This window comes from Lissotriton helveticus, chromosome 9 (assembly GCF_964261635.1).
Source record: "Lissotriton helveticus chromosome 9, aLisHel1.1, whole genome shotgun sequence".
NCBI classification, from domain to species: domain Eukaryota; kingdom Metazoa; phylum Chordata; class Amphibia; order Caudata; family Salamandridae; genus Lissotriton; species Lissotriton helveticus.
Window position 1 is genome coordinate 563,513,094 of NC_136070.1, and position 17,221 is coordinate 563,530,314.

The 17,221-nt window shown below is 46.8% G+C and overlaps 1 protein-coding gene across 1 annotated transcript in view; it reads left to right on the forward strand.

Moving 5' to 3' along the window:
- Positions 1-17,221, forward strand: part of PYGM (glycogen phosphorylase, muscle associated) — a 162,945-nt gene that overhangs the window by 25,818 nt on the left and 119,906 nt on the right. Inside the window, exons 2-5 of the mRNA XM_078660477.1 lie at positions 7,217-7,318; positions 8,708-8,786; positions 9,123-9,226; positions 11,707-11,838. Coding sequence (XP_078516603.1) covers positions 7,217-7,318; positions 8,708-8,786; positions 9,123-9,226; positions 11,707-11,838 — 417 coding nt within the window. The remainder of the gene's footprint in view (positions 1-7,216; positions 7,319-8,707; positions 8,787-9,122; positions 9,227-11,706; positions 11,839-17,221) is intronic.

Sequence of the window (17,221 nt, forward strand, 5' to 3'; positions counted from 1 at the left end):
CTTGTTATCCAGTTCGGGGGTAAGAGGAGAGTTAGATCCCGCGATCTCATTATTATAGAGGTTTACAGCGACGAATCTAAGTCCTTTCCCCGTGAACCTAACAGCCTGAATTCAGTGAGAGTTGCACTCAAGGCTAGCATATTTTCCCGGTAGGCTCAGGTCAGTATAAATAGCCAAACCTCCCATGGCTCTCCCTGATCTTGATTTTTGCGCGGGTACAACAAAGGACTTATACCCTTCTAGGTGAAAATTATTCTCCATGGCCCAGGTCTCCTGCAGGCATATTATGTGGAATTTCCTAATATATTCAAGCCACTCCTTGTTGTTGATTTTCCCGGCCAAACCGGCTATATTCCATGAAATAATTTTTAGTGCATCCCCCACCTGGTCCCCATTTCGTTGCATCCCATCTAGAGGTTCTCGCCCTACCTCCCCCAAGACTGGTCCTTGTGCATCCCCCAGTTGAGCGTTTTCTACAACCCTCGGTTCATCCAACACCTGACTCTGGGCACTACCTCTTACTAGGAGGCTGGGAGTCTCCTGTTCTAAGTTTTGGGCACCTCTGCCCCCGCTATCCCCCCTACAGAGATCTGTTTGTCAATCCACCCCCTCTAGTCCCTCCAAGCAATGGAACCGATTAAGAGTTTGGAAAGGTGGTAGTGGCCTATTAAATGGAGGCCTTGGATTGAACTCATAGTGCTGGGCGCCCCTTCGACCCACCCTTTCCCAATTGTCATCAGAACGGGTCCCGTGTGTGCGAGCCGGTGCGGGAGGAAAGAAAAAGGACACCTGAAGTGTTTGGATTGTTGTCACTAGTGATCTATTCCTTCCCTGGCATATGTGAGCAACTGTTCCAGTATCCCTGAGGCTCACCAATATGCAATCCCCTGTGATGGATTTTCGAGTTCTCCCTATCCAGGGTACCCTTCTTACCCTTATTATCTCGTTATTTAGGTGTACAGGTAAGGGTCTATTCTGATTTAGCCACTTAATCACCCTAGTTTTTAAAGTGCAGAAATCCTCAACTTCACCCTCCTTTAACGGTGGGACGCCCGCCATGACTACTGTGTAGTCATTCGCCTCTGGTGGTAGGTTGGGTCTGCGTGGCCTAGGGGGGGGCTTCATTAATGGGTTTGGGGCAACACTTTCTTTCCGCTGTACTATAGGAACACTGTTTACCTTTACAGGGGTGCTAGGTCCTGTACTATGAGATGGTTTATTTAAGGCGGGAATGTTCCTCTGGGTGTGTGGTGGGATGGTCGTAATGGGCGCCTGTGGGGGGGCCAGATGTAGTACGCTGTTCGAGGCTTTTGGGCTAACAGTAGATTTGAGGTCCTTTTCGTGGGATTTGGGGGGGTTTTTAATACTACTTAGTGTGGCCTCAAGGATTGTTAATCTTATTTCCACTTTTTTAATACTTTCACTAATAGGTAGCAAAAGTGACCTAAGTAGGAATTCCAAATTGCCCAGCGGGGCAACAGAGAGAGGGACATTGGTGGGGTTACTAGCCATCTCATTAGGTACAATGGGTGCAACAAGGAGAGGGGCATTGGAGGCGTTACTAATCATCTCGTTGGGCACAATGGGGGCCCCACCCTCCAGCGCCGTGGGAACAGGGTGTGAATCACCCGCCACCGTTACAGTTGGTGTAGTATGTTTCGGTGGCTTCCCAAATTCGGAGTGAGAGATCTTGGGTTTATTTTTAGCCTGGGCCCCCTTCGACTTCCTCCTACGTTTATTTGGAGGGGGTCCAAATACACCCTGCGCAACAATTTGTTTGGATTTAGCATTTCTAGGCTTGGTTTGTGGGGGGAGTTGGGAGATTAGATCTATCATCTCCCTGGTTGGGCTTTCGCTCCTCACTGGGGTTGAGGACCTTGGTATTTCTGGGGGAGTTTTTGTAACGTCCCTGAGCAAAAAAGGGACGTCTTCCAATAGTGTTAGATCTGTGGTGGGTGTAGGGGGATGGTCTCCTAGGGGTCGACCTTTCAAATTGTCAATAGAGCGTCTCCGCTCAGCCCTAAGACGACTTAACGTGTTTTCCTTGTCCCCTTCTACCCCCGCCCGCGGGAAATAATTTTCTAAGGTCATGTTTCTTGTTCCTGCCTGTCTTGAGGGGGTACATTCCTTTGCCGGGGACGGCATAGTCTTTTGGGATGTAGTCCAAGCTGGGTGATTGATGATCGACTTCTATACCTGGGGGTGGGCGGCGGGGCCAAGGGAATAGGCCCAGCCCGGCCTCCTCCGGCCCCGGACGGCCACAGACGGTCCCGCCCTTGTCCCGGGCTTCTCCCGGCGCTGTCCCGCGCGCTCCCGCGCAGCGGGGGCGCGTCTGCCTTTAAATAACAAGTGATGTGATTGGCGGATGGGCTGGGCCGGCAGGGAGAGCAGCCCAGCTGGTCTGGATTGGGCGTGCAGGGGCTCCTGGTCCTCGGAGTCCCTGCTGGTGCTCGCAGCCCTGCCGGTCAGTGGAAAGCAGCCCCCTTCCCAAGCAGCTCCGGTGGTTGTAGCTGCGCTGCGGGACCCGCGGAGCGGGTCCGGCGAGGCTTTGGATTAGGCTGGAGCGGGGTCAGAAGAAACGTTGCAGAGTTTCAAGTACTCTGTGCAGGTCGGCGTTAAAATACAAGTAAAAGGTCCCAGGTGGTTTCTGGCCATGCAGCCCTTTAGCTCCGTGGGCGGATGGGCGGGGCCGGCAGGGAGAGCAGCCCAGCTGGTCTGGATTGGGCGTGCAGGGGCTCCTGGTCCTCGGAGTCCCTGCTGGTGCTCGCAGCCCTGCCGGTCAGTGGAAAGCAGCCCCCTTCCCAAGCAGCTCCGGTGGTTGTAGCTGCGCTGCGCTGCGGGACCCGCGGAGCGGGTCCGGCGAGGCTTTGGATTAGGCTGGAGCGGGGTCAGAAGAAACGTTGCAGAGTTTCAAGTACTCTGTGCAGGTCGGCGTTAAAATACAAGTAAAAGGTACATTCATTTTTCCCATCCAAGAAAGGAAGAGGGATGTCTGTTTCTGTAAATCCTGTTTTATTTTATTAAGCAGCAGTGGGTATTTGGCCTTCTACAAATCCTGGACTCTAGGCCTGAGATGAATCCATGTGGTATTTTCACATTTTAACCCACAATGTTGTCTTGGCCAAGGTTTCATGTTATTAATACCAATTAGAACATTTTAATGTTGAGCGCTCCATTGAAGACAGTGGAGTGCTCCAGGCTTTTAATGGGTGGTAGAAGCCCAGAGCAGCAGCATTCCAATGTATGTTCACAGAGCCCGAGGCAATTTCAATCCCTTTGGGCTCCGTGAGGCCTTTGTTTTACAGATTATAACATTCTGCCCCCTAGAGGCGGAATGTTCTAATAGCCTTAGAGCCCTCCATAGCAGGCTCTGCCGGCCATTAAAGTCCTGTTACCTTGTTAAAGGCCCTCTCCTTCGGCTCGGGGCTTTAATGCTGGAGTGGCCCCTTAATGACCAGAAAAGCCCGCTAAGGCAGGCTCTAAGGCTATATTACCGATTAAAATACAGGAAACAACAACTGAAAGGTGAGCAGTTAATTTTGCAAATGGTTTGCCATTAATTGACTGATTGCGCGCGGGATTACCAGCTCAATAAATCCTACTCCCCTGGGCCCATAAGCATTCACACTTTTGAACCGGTAATCCTGTTTCTATTTCCTGCCTAACAGGATCTTTTCATTTCTTAGGACTTATACCTGTACACCATGACTTACCAATCCTTTGTCACCTATGCTATAAGTCCTAGGGATCGAAAAGGGAGTTAGCATAATAGGTAGCAATTTAATAATTTACCTTTCCTGAAATAACCACATACTCTGGAGAAGTTTTAAACACTTTATCTATGCAAGTTTTGTTGAGTCAGCAGCCACAATACAGTGACCATACATTTTACAAGTAAGAAAATGATTATTAGGACATAAAGTTGCAAGAAATCACAGTAACACCTTTAGACATACCACATAGATGATATTTACCTAGAATGGTGCGAGGACCAATCCTGGCCACGGGCTGGGGGAAAGATAGGGCTCACGACTAATCAGGTGCCAACAGGACAGGTGCAAATCAGGACCGGTAATCTCCACTAGTGCAACGCCAGCGTTGCACCCCGCTCTCTACGCCAAATTTTGATACCCCGATTGGGTAATCAATACTTCTCCCTCAGCAAAACCTCGATTCTTCTGACAGAGTGCTCCGCCAGCACCTCTGCTCTCGATCTCCTATAGCATGCGTTGGGTAAGTGACAGGTCAGATAATCGGTCAAGTCAGATAATTTCTCTAACTAAGCCTACCTTAGTTATACCATTTCCAGGGCAATGTACCACCCCTAAATGTTGCAAACCTATGTGTTCCCCTTCAGTGATTGGCCAGAAAGACGAGGAGAGGTTATCACACCATACTAAGATGAGGTAATTTTCATTGACTTGTATTGATCAAGTTCACGCCCATAATTTATTTTCCCATGAGTTTTATTCCACCCATCAATATTATTTCATTTTATTATACAAAGTTTCAAGTCTTTTCCTTTCTCAGGTTATGAGTTCAAGGTTCCCAGGCGCATTGCTGGAAAGACAGTCACTAGCACCAGTTCAATGCCATTGCTTGAGGCTTCTCAAAGTTCTCGTCTCATGCGCAGAGCGGTTTTCAATATGGCTGTTCATGTCACCCATAGGCCCAAATACGAGCTAGTAACAAAGTCAAAGAATAAACACATATTACAATACAAAAATAAATGAATGTTCTGTATACCACTTATCTCTACTCTAACCCCATTACTTTATTTATACTATAGCATTAATAGTTAAGCAGAACGAACAAAGTTTAGTTGAAGCAATAGCAGGTGTTTAAATGTGTGAGACATGAAGCGGCCATCTTGGCACTAGTGCACAGCTGCAAGAAATTCCCACCAAAAGCAGAGAAGCGTCACACCACATAGATGTGGCAGACGCATGCGCAGAAAGGTTCCTGTGTTTTCGGCGGCCATTTTAGGACACTCTGGTAATGTTAGTAAAAGTAGGACCCCTCTCCTTTGTTTTGGAGAGTAGGACCCCTCTCATTTGTTTTGGTGTGTAACTTAGAATTCCCAAAGGGATCCATTCTTTGAGACATTGTGTCTAGTGGCATCCTGTCCCTTTGGCAGAGTATGACCCCTCTCATTTGTTTTGGATGGGTACTGTTAGTAAAAGCACATAGACAAGCTTCCCTTAGATGCTAGAAATGTTGTGAAAATGCAAATATTAGTAAACAAAACATTTTGATTAATTAGTTATATTTATTTCGAGAGGGCTGAATACAAGCAAGTTTCTGTACGTATCAAACCTTGCTCCATCATGACTACATGTGGCCCTTGTATTTAGTAACCTTCCGTCTATTTGAGCTAGAAAGATTTGTTTTTGTTGAAATCTGCAAATTATGCAGTCGTTGTTGGATTATGAGGTAATTGTACATCCATAATTATATGGAAATCTCCGCAGAATTCCAGTGGCCCTGCAAAAGGTTATGAGGGTAAGGAACCCTGTATAATATGAAGAATTGGCAGGGTGAGGGCACAGTTTGATAGCGGTGCTAAGAAGTGGAGGATTTTATTTGGAAGATGGTTTAATGGCGGGAGAGAGTTGAGAGTTAAACAGAATATACTCACACCAGGCATTCCCATAGGACCAGAAATGCATTAGCGTGATCCTACCCTGTGTACGTAATTTGCCTTTTTACCATTTATAGAGTGCAGTTTAGTTCTGCTAGTGTGATGATGGCACCCATCATTGCCCTGCTTGTTAAATATTTCTGCAAAAAGAATTGATGGACGGAATGTTGCACAATGCCAGAACATTCACCCCCAGTTACAGATCTGGGTTTAATCCATCGTTATTTTGCTCACCAGACCACCCCAGTTCAGACATGGCCATATGCAAATCAGTCTTGAACCTGTGCCTCATGGGAACAGTCCAGCCCGAACTGCCAAGCCATGTCCTGGGCCGGAATCAAGCATCCTAGGACCGGTTTCTGGCTATCGGCCGTCATCAGCCAGGATAGCTTGATTCCAGTGGCCTGGAGAGCACAGGACTCGCGTCTGAGCATACCCGTCCCACTCTGGGTGACCAATGCAAAAACAATTGATGGACGGAATTTTGCACAATGGCAGAACATTCACCTCCAGTCACAGATCTGGGTTTAATCCATCGTTATTTTGCTCACCAGACCACCCCAGTTCAGACATGGCCATATGGGGGTGAATGTTTTGCCATTGTGCAACATTCCATCCATCATCTTGTGTGTTTTGCTGTTCACCCTATGTGGGAAGGGTATGCCCAGACGTGGGTCCCGTGCTCACTAAGCCACTGGAGTTAAGCTATCCTAGCTGAAGACGGCTGATAGCCAGAAACCGGTCCTAGGATGCTTGATTCCGGTCCAATGAAGACAGAGCTTGGCAGTTCGGGCTGGACTGTTCCCATGAGGCACGGGGTCAAGACTGATTTGCATATGGCCATGTCTGAACTGGGGTGGCTTGGTGAACAAAATAACAATGGATTAAACCCAGATCTGTGACTGGGGGTGAATGTTTTGCCATTGTGCAACATTCCCCCATCATCTTGTGTGTTTTGCTGTTAAATATATCTGAGATAACTCCATAGTGATTTGTGCAACCTCCTAAAAGTTTCAGTTTTTGCATAGACTCCGCTTAGTTCTAATACACATTTTTAAGGTTTGGAAATTGCATTTTTTGGTATATTCAATATCCTTCACCCACCCTGTCCCCGAGGTTTTATAGTGCCTTGCACAGTTTTACATTTGCTGCTGTCTAGTTTCAGCTGTCTACTTGCATATGCCTTTTTTTTTTTTTTTGTAATGTGCATAACCCCAACGATTTACTTGGTAACCTATTTTAGTTTTCACATCGGATGTGAAAAGGGACCCTGAACAAAAAAACCCAATGCTGTTCCCATTGTGAAACGCATCTGATGGTCTCATCTTCTGAAATGCGGGGACCTAAAAGTTGCCACTTTTTTTGTCACTGTGACACAATAGTCTTAGTCTAACCACTAAACATGTTTTCAATTCACAATTTTCAACACTAACCTGATAATCAGCCTGGTCTGCGTGTTGCTCTTATGCGGTGTCCTTAACTTTAGTTCCTTTCTCCTCCTGTCTTGCTGCAGGCGTGCCTGCTCACGTACTGTGCATGTGTCCCTCAACTTATCTACTGATTGTCTTTCCACAGCGCATTTATTACCTGTCACTGGAGTTCTACATGGGCCGCACCCTCCAAAACACCATGGTGAACCTGGGGCTGGAGAACGCCTGCGATGAAGCCACCTACCAGGTAAAAGCACACCTAGATGAATGTTCGTTCTTTGTATCAATGTTGAGGGGAGAGTGATGGTTATTTTACTTGTGCTGATCTTTATGAGGGAAAGTTTGATCCGAAGAGTGACTGCAGTGACCCAGTTGAAATTATGCTTCCATGAATGTCAAAAAGCCATGTACTTGCTTTTGGGCTAGTCTGGGTGAATTGAAGAAGAGTTTCAGTTCCTTCCATGTGTGATGTCCTGTGAGAAAAACTATTTGTGACATTCTGGGCCTTATTATGATGAGGCATTCCAAGTCTAGTCGCGGTTTCAATTCGGACCGCCTAATTACAGTCTAGGTGGTCAGAATTGAAACTGGCCTGTCATTCGGCTGGATTCCGATGGGCTCAAGGAGCCCACGGCCAGTCAGAGACTGGCCTGTAATCCTTATGGATGGCGTTTCCACTGTAGGGATTATGATGCTCGGTTTCCAACAGGCTTTCCGTGCCTGGGTTTCCAACATGGAAAGCCTGTCGGAAAGCGAGTTTGGGGGGCCCTAGCAGGATTGGGGCCGAGGCGGCACCTATGGTGTCCCCCTGTTAATCCCTGCACCAGGTGATAGGCACCTTGAGGTGCCTGCCACCCGGTGCAGGGATTGACACAATCTATGCGATCTTGTGCTACGGCCCGGAGCACAAGCTCCCATAGAGAAATGGGCACCACCTGCTGTCGCTTTGTAATTGTGGTGTTGGGACGGCCGACCGGAGGCCGGTCAGTCCCGAAATTGCAACGGTGTTGGTCAGAGTTGCCTCCGATATCGTAATCGAGCCCGCTGTGTTCCGTCCACAGACATCTGTGTTGGATGTATGACGTTACAACGCAGGCTATTACAACGCGGTTTTTACATCGCATACCATTACAACGCATAGCGCTTTTGGGTGCTGGATAGTGAATAGTTTAATTTACTATTCCAACTCCAGTCCCCGTGGACACTAGGGAAGGTGTTGGATAGTAAATTAAACTTATTCCCTATCCTAGAGCGCCCCCCAGCGCAATGCGTTGTAATAGTTTGCGTTGTAATGACCGCGTTGTAATGGTAGTGCGTTGTAAAAGTTTCGTTGTAAGTGATGTTTACCATCTGGGTTTAAAGCTTCCTACTGCAGAGTGAAGTCCACTCTCTGTTTGTGGCTTTACCCATTGTTCTGGTTGGTCTTTTGTGTAGGCTGATCTTTTTAGAAACTGGAGCAGGAGTAGTCTTAGCACCTATACAGGTGATATATGGTTCCTGATGCCTTTTTGAACTCATACGTTCATTGTTTAGTTGACCGTTACAGGTGTTTCTAGAAGAGCAGCCTCCCACCCTGGTCTGAAATTAAGCATTGCTTTCCACCCATTTTGTTTCCCCCCCCCCCCTCCATTCACAGCTCGGTCTGGACATGGAGGACCTGGAGGAGATTGAAGAAGATGCCGGGCTTGGGAATGGAGGTCTTGGGCGACTGGCAGGTATGAACCTGAGGAGTTTGTTGCTTGCGTGTTACTTTACAGGCGAGGCCACCTTGGTTTCATTCTGCTACAATGGTGTCTAATTAATATATGCTATGCTTGCAACATGAGTAAATGGTACAAAAACACGCACACTCTCGACTGACACTGCCCATGGGACGAAAGAAGAAGCTGCTAGCTCATACGAGTGCTTCACGCACCGTGGTGAGGGATGCAAACTCCTAAGTGGTAGCCCATGGGTCTATTTGAATGGTCTTTCACCTCTGACATTTCTCAGCTTGCCTTTTCCTGCCCCCTCTGTAAGCTCTTTCTCTCTCCTTCCTTCTGTCGCTGCAGCTTGCTTCCTTGACTCCATGGCCTCGCTGGGTCTAGCTGCCTACGGATATGGAATCCGTTACGAGTTTGGGATCTTCAACCAGAAGATCTGTGGTGGCTGGCAGGTGAGGCAAAGGGTTGTCTGGGGGTGGGACGCAGAATGGGGTTTTGTGGTTTGCTTGCAAGTGGGTGGTTGATTATGGATGTCGGTTTCTGGCAGAATGTCGGTGAAGTTAACCCTCTTTCCCTGTGTGTACCTTTGAAGGAAGTGTAGTTGGAGTGGTGGTATCTATCTGTATATGTACTCTGCCAGTTCCGGAAGTAGTGTTGCTGCTTGAAGTATTGTAGGAACAGGATTATCATAGCTGTCGGTCTTGTCTCCCACCTACTGAACGGCTTCCTTTTGTGAGTCTGTAGTAGGAGCTGCTGACCAAATGGATGCTGGCCTATGTTTATGGACGGGGAAAAATAAAAACTGTGATGAGCAGGCTATGATAGTTCAGGACAGATATGTTTTTCATCCAGATCCTCACATTTTCCGTTACCAGCAGTGTATGTAGCACTATATCTCATGAGCCATATTTTCTTGATTTCAACACAGACAGTCAAGAGAAGAAGCAGGACTACTGCTTTCAGTCCAGTTCTACTCTTTGCTGCACCGGACACATTCTGTGCAAGAGGGCTTCTTAGAGGCCTAGCACTTGCCATGACTGTCTCTCCTAAGAAAGGAAGAAAAGATGCGCGAAAAGTTAAACCGATAATTTAGGAAGCTTCGAAATAGGTCAACACTGTGATGAACTAGAACTTGTTCCTCACTGCGGTTAACTTTCATTCTCTTAATCCTCCTTCCCACACCCCCACCCATTCTTTCACATGGCACGGATAAGCTTCCCCTTCGGGCATTCCCTCCTACCTTACATTTTTTAAAGAAATACCCAAGAACATAAGCAGTTCTGCCCACTCGCGTCCACATGGAATTCTCAGCCAAATGTTGACATATTTTTAGAATTTAATATGAACTAAGAGGGTATCCGCCAATTGCATTGGCTCTCCTTTTTTCCTGTGGTGTGGAGACTTTCTCTCCATTTCTTGGTATTCTTGATGCCTTTCTGTGTGACGGTGATGCGGCTTTGCCTGCCTGCAAAGCAGCGCAGAACCAAAACATTGCTTCACTGTGCATAAAATGTTTTTTCCATAGCGGCTTGCATCCTTTCCCAGGGACAATGGAAACGGCCATTAGCCAATCTGTGATGTTACACAACAGCCTTGACCTGCTTGAGGGAGCCGCTTAACAGCTGCCAGTGAGTACCAGGGCCTGGATTTCCCACCACTGATATTGCACCCCAAATGTCCCTGTCCAGAAGAAATGAAGAAAGGCTGCAGTGGGTGCTTTAGGATGAAACCTTTTCTACCTTCTTAAGATGGAAATGTGAGACATTCATGGTAAAGGGAGGTGGATCCGTGACAGCAACCAGGCTTGGCGGACCTGTGCTTAAGGACAAAAAGGGTCTTGCAGTCCTATAATGAGATGGGGGGGGGGGGGAGTTGTAAGGGTGTTGGGGGCGAAATCTATTGAGTAACTAAAGTGGCTGCTTTTGAGGGCAATCAAGGGAGGACCTGTATTGGAGGAAGTGGTGTGGGTTCTGTTTGGAATAAGGTGACAGAGTAGTATGTTGTGAAGGGATTTGGTTAATAACGTTGGGTCCCTGGAAGCAATCGGAGGGTTTGGTGCAGGTAGTGTAAGTAGTTTCTGGGGGTGTTGGTGTTTATGGGACAGCAAAGCTACCTCGTGTATACAGCAGCGGTGTTTTGTGAGTAGGTGAAAGAGAAGGATCGTCATTATATGGTCAGGGGGCCATTTGCCGAGATGTTGGTTTGTTTGTAGCTATATATTAGGTAAACATGGACATGTTTTGGTGGTGGGAATGTCGTCGTTCAATAAATGCTTCCTCGGTGGCAGGCGAGATAGGACTTCTGCTGGCTACAAGCAATATGGGACTTGTGTAGTACTTAATGCAGTGCTAGTTAATGTTATACAGGAGAGTCTGGAGGCATAATGGATGGAAGCAGCAGATCCCTGGGATGTCCTGCCTTTGGGACTTTGTGCAGTAGATCATGGTTCACTGTGGCTGAAGGACCTTCTTTCATATGGCATGTTTTGAGTGACTCCAAAAGTCTGAGTTTAAGAGGTTGTCTGTTGGATTCCTTTCACACCCAATTGGTATCCCACCATGGGAAACCAGTATGGGTTTAATTGAGGAAGCGTTCGTTACTGTTGCGATTGTATTTCCTGTATTTTTGTTCTCCCCTTGGAGTGGTGGTGCTCGCTTCCCCAGTCCCTTTTCTAAGACCCTTAAAGACCCATATGTAGCGCTGTTGGATATTGGAACATTTTTGTCTTTTTTGCCCCACACCAGGTAGGGATAATTGTACTTAGTGCAAGTTTCTCAGTCTTATGCTTATTTTATATCACCTTAGCCTTCATTTAATTTAAACGTTATATTTAGGAAGTCAAAAACATCTGAGACTGCAATAAGATGTTTATTTATATGTCTTTTTACTGGCCTGGTTTATTAACACCCCTTTGTGTATGTGCTTTTCATAGGTGGAGGAGGCTGATGACTGGCTGCGGTATGGCAACCCCTGGGAGAAGGCGCGCCCTGAATACATGCTGCCTGTTCACTTTTATGGACGTGTGGATCATACCAATGAAGGCATCAAGTGGGTCGACACCCAGGTAACGTGGAGCTTTTGTATTACTTGCCTTTCATGGACTGTGTGAATGCAGGGGAGAAAACGAGACCATTGAAGAGGATGGCTGGGTTCCCAGTCCAAGACTATTCGGTCGTATGGGCACCGACTTGGCATACATTCACCCATGGAGTAGACTCTTAGCTTTCATCATTGCAACTATAAATGTGCCCGCCAAACACTTCTTGGGTTTTTTCTTTTAAGTCAGAGAATCATTTTACTAATCAATAGAAAGATCTAAAGCTGGGTAGTGGTAAAAAGATGCTTACATTACTGATCAAAAAAGCAGACTAAAAGATGGGTAGTGATGAAAAAAGATCGAAACATTAATAACCACAAACTCTCCAGTTTAGTTTCTACCAATCCCCTTAACCTTTTGAAAATCGAGTCAAGGCATCTCCTTACGCAATTGATTGCAGAGACCCAGTGGCGGTGAAAAATGAAGATGGTGTCTGCAGTCTGGGTATTATGGGTATTAAATTGACTTCATAGTCAGTTACACGAGACAGGTTCATGGTAGACATTTTTTTTTTTTAATTTAGGAAAAAGCAAGATAACATTTTGAGCCCCTACATCACATTGTGCCTGGAAGTACAAGTAACTGCTTTAAACAGAAATTGCAGTACTGTTAAAGATAAGTAACTTTTCCTGTTTTACTCGTGTGTTCACCGATTGGAGCCACCAGACTGGTCCTTTGTATGGCAAATAGCTTTTTCCTTACTAAAGACCAGGCCAGAGATGTGGGGGTATTGTTGACTAATAATCTTTACTAGGTATAAAAAGTTAATATTGGGGGTTTAACTCCTTTAATTAACCCCGTGGGCATGTATTTCACAATATACAGAGTTGTTGAGATCTGCTTCTATATTAGCTGTCTTCTTTGTTCAAACATCCATTTTTAAAATCTTGTTTAGGGGGTGCTTTTTATTCTCAACCTTCTCACTTTAGTCAATTAAAATGTCAGTGCAGGTATGTTGCAGGGCATTCTGAGTAGAGCCAGTTCAGCAGGCTTTGCAAACGTTCAGAATTGCCAGCAGAAAGCAGTAGTCAGACAGTAAACAAAGTGGCCACCTTGCAGTAAATGGCATACTTTAGGAGGTCCTAAGTGCCTGAATTCCCCAATAACTTCCATAAAGCGTAATGGCCTTGAAAAGCAAAGTTCATGCATGTAGTTAAGTGACATGTGTAGGAGAGTAGGGTCTGCTTCCTATGGTCACCCCCACTTTTTGCTGTGATTCTCTGGTTTTTCGACTTTAGTGTGGCTGTGGGCCTGCTAATCAGACCCCCAGCCCAGCTGTTATCTCTCTGAATTGATACCATGTACTTTAGGTACATACCAGATTGGTTACTGGGTCACTCTTGTGAGCCCCTGTATATTGTACCATAGGTACCCAGGGCATAGGTGTACCTTAGGCCTACCAGGGGCTGTAGCATGTATTGTGCCACCCCTGGTTTGCCTTCCAAACTGACACCACAGGTCTGTTCAAACAGCCTGGGTAAGGTGGTGTAATCACCCCTTACTTAGATATAGTATACCTATATCTGCCTTTACATATAGACAGATATACACCTATAAACCACTCCTATGGTACGCCTCGACAATCCTGGAGGCAGAGTGCTTGGTTTTATGTGAGAGGGTGCCCTAGAATGAGCTGAGCCCCTCTGAAGCTTTCGGAACCATTTCCTTATAGCTGTTCTATGATATAGCCATACCATATACTCTTAAGTGCATTATAATCCTCACGGTTAATGCTAACTTTGGTTTGGCTTTATCAAAACATATCGTGTGAGGTGTCAAACACTTTAGAATACTACCTCCCCCGCCAATTCTGGCAGCGGGGGTAGCATTCCACCCTTCTAGAGGGAAAAGACATGTAGGTTACTGCTTTACCCGGTTAAAGTTAAACAGAGCCTCAGCATCACAAAATGGATGCTGCTGCCACAGACACGAGTCTGACCTCCTGTGGCTGGGGGAAACTCCAGCAAGGGCGGCCTGGACAATAGGTTTCCTGTCCAAGGAGGGGACAGCACCTCCCCAGACAGGGGTTTTGTGTATTGGGGCAGGGAGGGCTGCATTCAGTGAATGCATCTAGACACTGCCTGGGGCACACAAGGTGCTCCATGCATAGCCCGGTTCAGACCAGTTGCTGGGGCACTCCAGCCCTGCTCTGGCGCAAAACTGGACAAAGGGAAAGGGGTGTAACCACCTCCTTCTCAGGTCCACCCACAGGAGGGACCTAGTCAGGTAATCCAGCCCCCATCCTTAGTATAAGTATAGGAGCTGTGTCCCCAGGACTTTAGATTATCCTAGACGAATCTTTGAACGACATATCTTGGACCTTCGACATTCCATTCTGACTGGAAGACGGAAGACATCTCCCTTGTGGCCACCCTGTGCAAACAGGCACCAACAGCATCTTTGCCGGTCTGCAGTTTCAAGGCTCCCGTCGGAACCCGAAGACTCTGCGACTCAAGAACTGGACTTCCAGACTTCTCTGACCCCGATCCACATCACAGCAAAGCTGAGACCCGTGGCGGACACGAGTAACGTGGGACCGTACATCTTGGACATCCTGCATTCTGCTACCTGCACTCCTTTCCTGAAGCCTCAGTAAGTTGTGCATTGGGGTACGAGAAGCCCCAGCCCCGAGCACGATCTGCACCGAAGCCCAGGCCCCCACACTCCGCGAGTGTCCCGTGGGCCCCGCCTTTGCATTTGAGCTCGACGCGTCTTCCCGGTTCCTTGCTCGTTGGCTAGTGAGCCCCCTGAAGACGCCATCTTGAATTTACTTTGCTTTCCTGGTTTCTCCAGGCTTGCTCCAGCTTCACTGAAAAGGAGAACCGTCACAGACCTTGCTGGTCTGCAACAGAGCCAATCTCTACATCCTGCATGGGTTGCGGTTGCCCCTGCTTGTTGGGTCCAATCCGGATACCGACACCGCAGTCCTCTCGATCCATCGTGGGACAGCTCGAATCCATCGCCTGATCATCGTCTATGCCTCCTGGACTTTGTGGCCGAAGGGACAAGTTTGACTACTTCACCTGTATTCACCCAACATCACCTGGTTCCTTCCTGGTCACTGGCTAGTGACCCAGACTCTGTCCCCTCTGCTTTCAGGTTCTTCACATCACCGATCCACCCTTGGATCCACCCGGACACTTTTCCTCTGGTCGCCTGCAGCACTTCTTTGCAGCTCTCCATAGAAAAAGACGACGAAACCTGACACGAAAAGACACCTATGCACCCGGCTTCCCTGGGTAAGGTAACACGAGTACTCTGGTGCTCCCGTGGGTCTTGACTCTCGAAGTGTCCTAGTTTAAAAGGGTTCCAATCTAGTCCATCCGGTAGTGTCCTTAAATTGCAGATTTGTAACTTTTTCGTTTCCCATAAAAAGTCCATGGTAACCCAGGCCTGTGTTTAGACACTGCACGCGTCTCCCCTGGGCCTCCTACTTCCTAAGGGTAGCCCCAGCGATTCCACAGGCCCCAGGCCTGCTTTCTAACTCTCACGTGGTACTTATACCACTTTCTTAGTATATGGTTTGTGAGGCCCCTAGGGCATAACGTATACTGTGCAACTTATCGTATATTAACTGTGTGACTTGTATTGTATTTCGACCTCTGACCTCATAAAGAGTGCAGAGGGGTTGTGTTTAGATTAAATACATATATATTTGATATATACCTTGTGTGGTGTCCTTTCATTTGGTATTCAAGGGATTATATATGGTAAAACAACTTGCTTAACTCGCCTACTGAAGTCTTAGCCTGAAGACTGCTGGTTCATGCTACTCCTAGGATAGCTTTCTATAAGGTTGACTTTACAACCACCATCAATAAGGGTCGATTAGACTGGTGCAAGGTGCCCACTAGAACTAGTGGACATCATATGCCAGGCTAACTTCTCACAACATGGAACTATAGAATCATTCAGATTATGATGGGCTGCTGTCTGAGAGTTTTGTCATGTCAGTACACAAGTGTGGCAAGTAGCCTTTTGGGGTTGTTCTGCTCATAGTGGTGACCATGCTCATCTCGGCTGTAGTTTGGAGTTCCTCTCATCATCCAACTCTATTCTACTTCTCCCTTTGTTGCAGTGACGCCTTCTGTTTAAACGGTTGAAGGTTGACCTCTAAATTATGTAGGTGATAGATCAGCATACAGAGCAACTGGGTCATAGCTAAGAGGTTCTGCGGTTACTAGAGTTGGGGGGCCGTGGCAAAAATGAGTGAAAAGAACACCAGAAATCGATTGTAAGGGTGTAGTTGATATCTGTATATTGTATTGTAATTGCATTTATTTAGCACTTACTACCCCATACAAGGCGTTTAAGAGATTTTCCGGTGAGTAGCATGCTACTCCGGGACCCCCAAAGAATTAGTGTTGAATCAGTGTAGCAAAATATGAAAGTCATTTGAGTGGTGTATAGGTTAGTCAGTTATTTGGATTCAGAAGGATAGAAGAGGGGAAAAAGGTTTGCATTTATATAGTGCTTGCTACATCGGGGATGCTGTGCAACGAGGATAAAAACCATTTGCACAGCCAATAGGTCACCGAGGTAAGACTGCTTGGCTTTGCTGAAGCTTGTTCAAATTGTTAGAACTGCACAGACCTTTTTTATGATCAGAGATCACCATAGTGCCTCCAAGCCCCACACCTGGTAAGGTTGTGCTTGAATGCAATGCCCAGACCCTGCATTGACATTCCTGTATGAGTTTGTTCTCTGCACGTTGTGTGATCAGTGACTAGTAGCAGGACTCTGTATCGTTTGTGAATGTGTAGCTACAGAAAGTATTGTGCCCCATTTTGGATACCACTGGCAAAACCGCACAATTTGGAGGTTGAGGTACAGTCTCCACAGATGGCGGAAGTATATTGTTTGGAGACCTAAGAGGTTGTAGCCGCTGACAGTGAAGTATGGGAGAATGGAGAATGGACTGTGTTATTCAGACCTGTTAGCAAGGATCTGACAATTGTGTTTTCTTGAGTGCTGCCTCACGGGTGAGTAGCTGTGCTTTATAAACCCCTGATTGATTGATTGCCGTTCAGGTTGATGTTAGTGAAGGGGAGGTGAGTCAGCTGGTTCTTTTGTTCAGGAGAGGTAATATTCTAGGTAGTGCAGGCCCCTTTGTTACCTGTGTGCTACTCTAGGTGCAGTGTTATAACACTTCATTGTGAATATGTTTTGGGTGCTTCTGTGGAGTCCGCTTCCTATTACCTGCTGTGAAAGCTATCACCATTTAGAAACAATGTGTCAGCTCTGCAAATGGAAAAATGAACCATGAAAAAGGAACTACTTCAAACTGATTCCTGGATGTTACAGTGGGATCAACGTCCTGGAAAATGTTCATAAAAGTGGGACACAAACT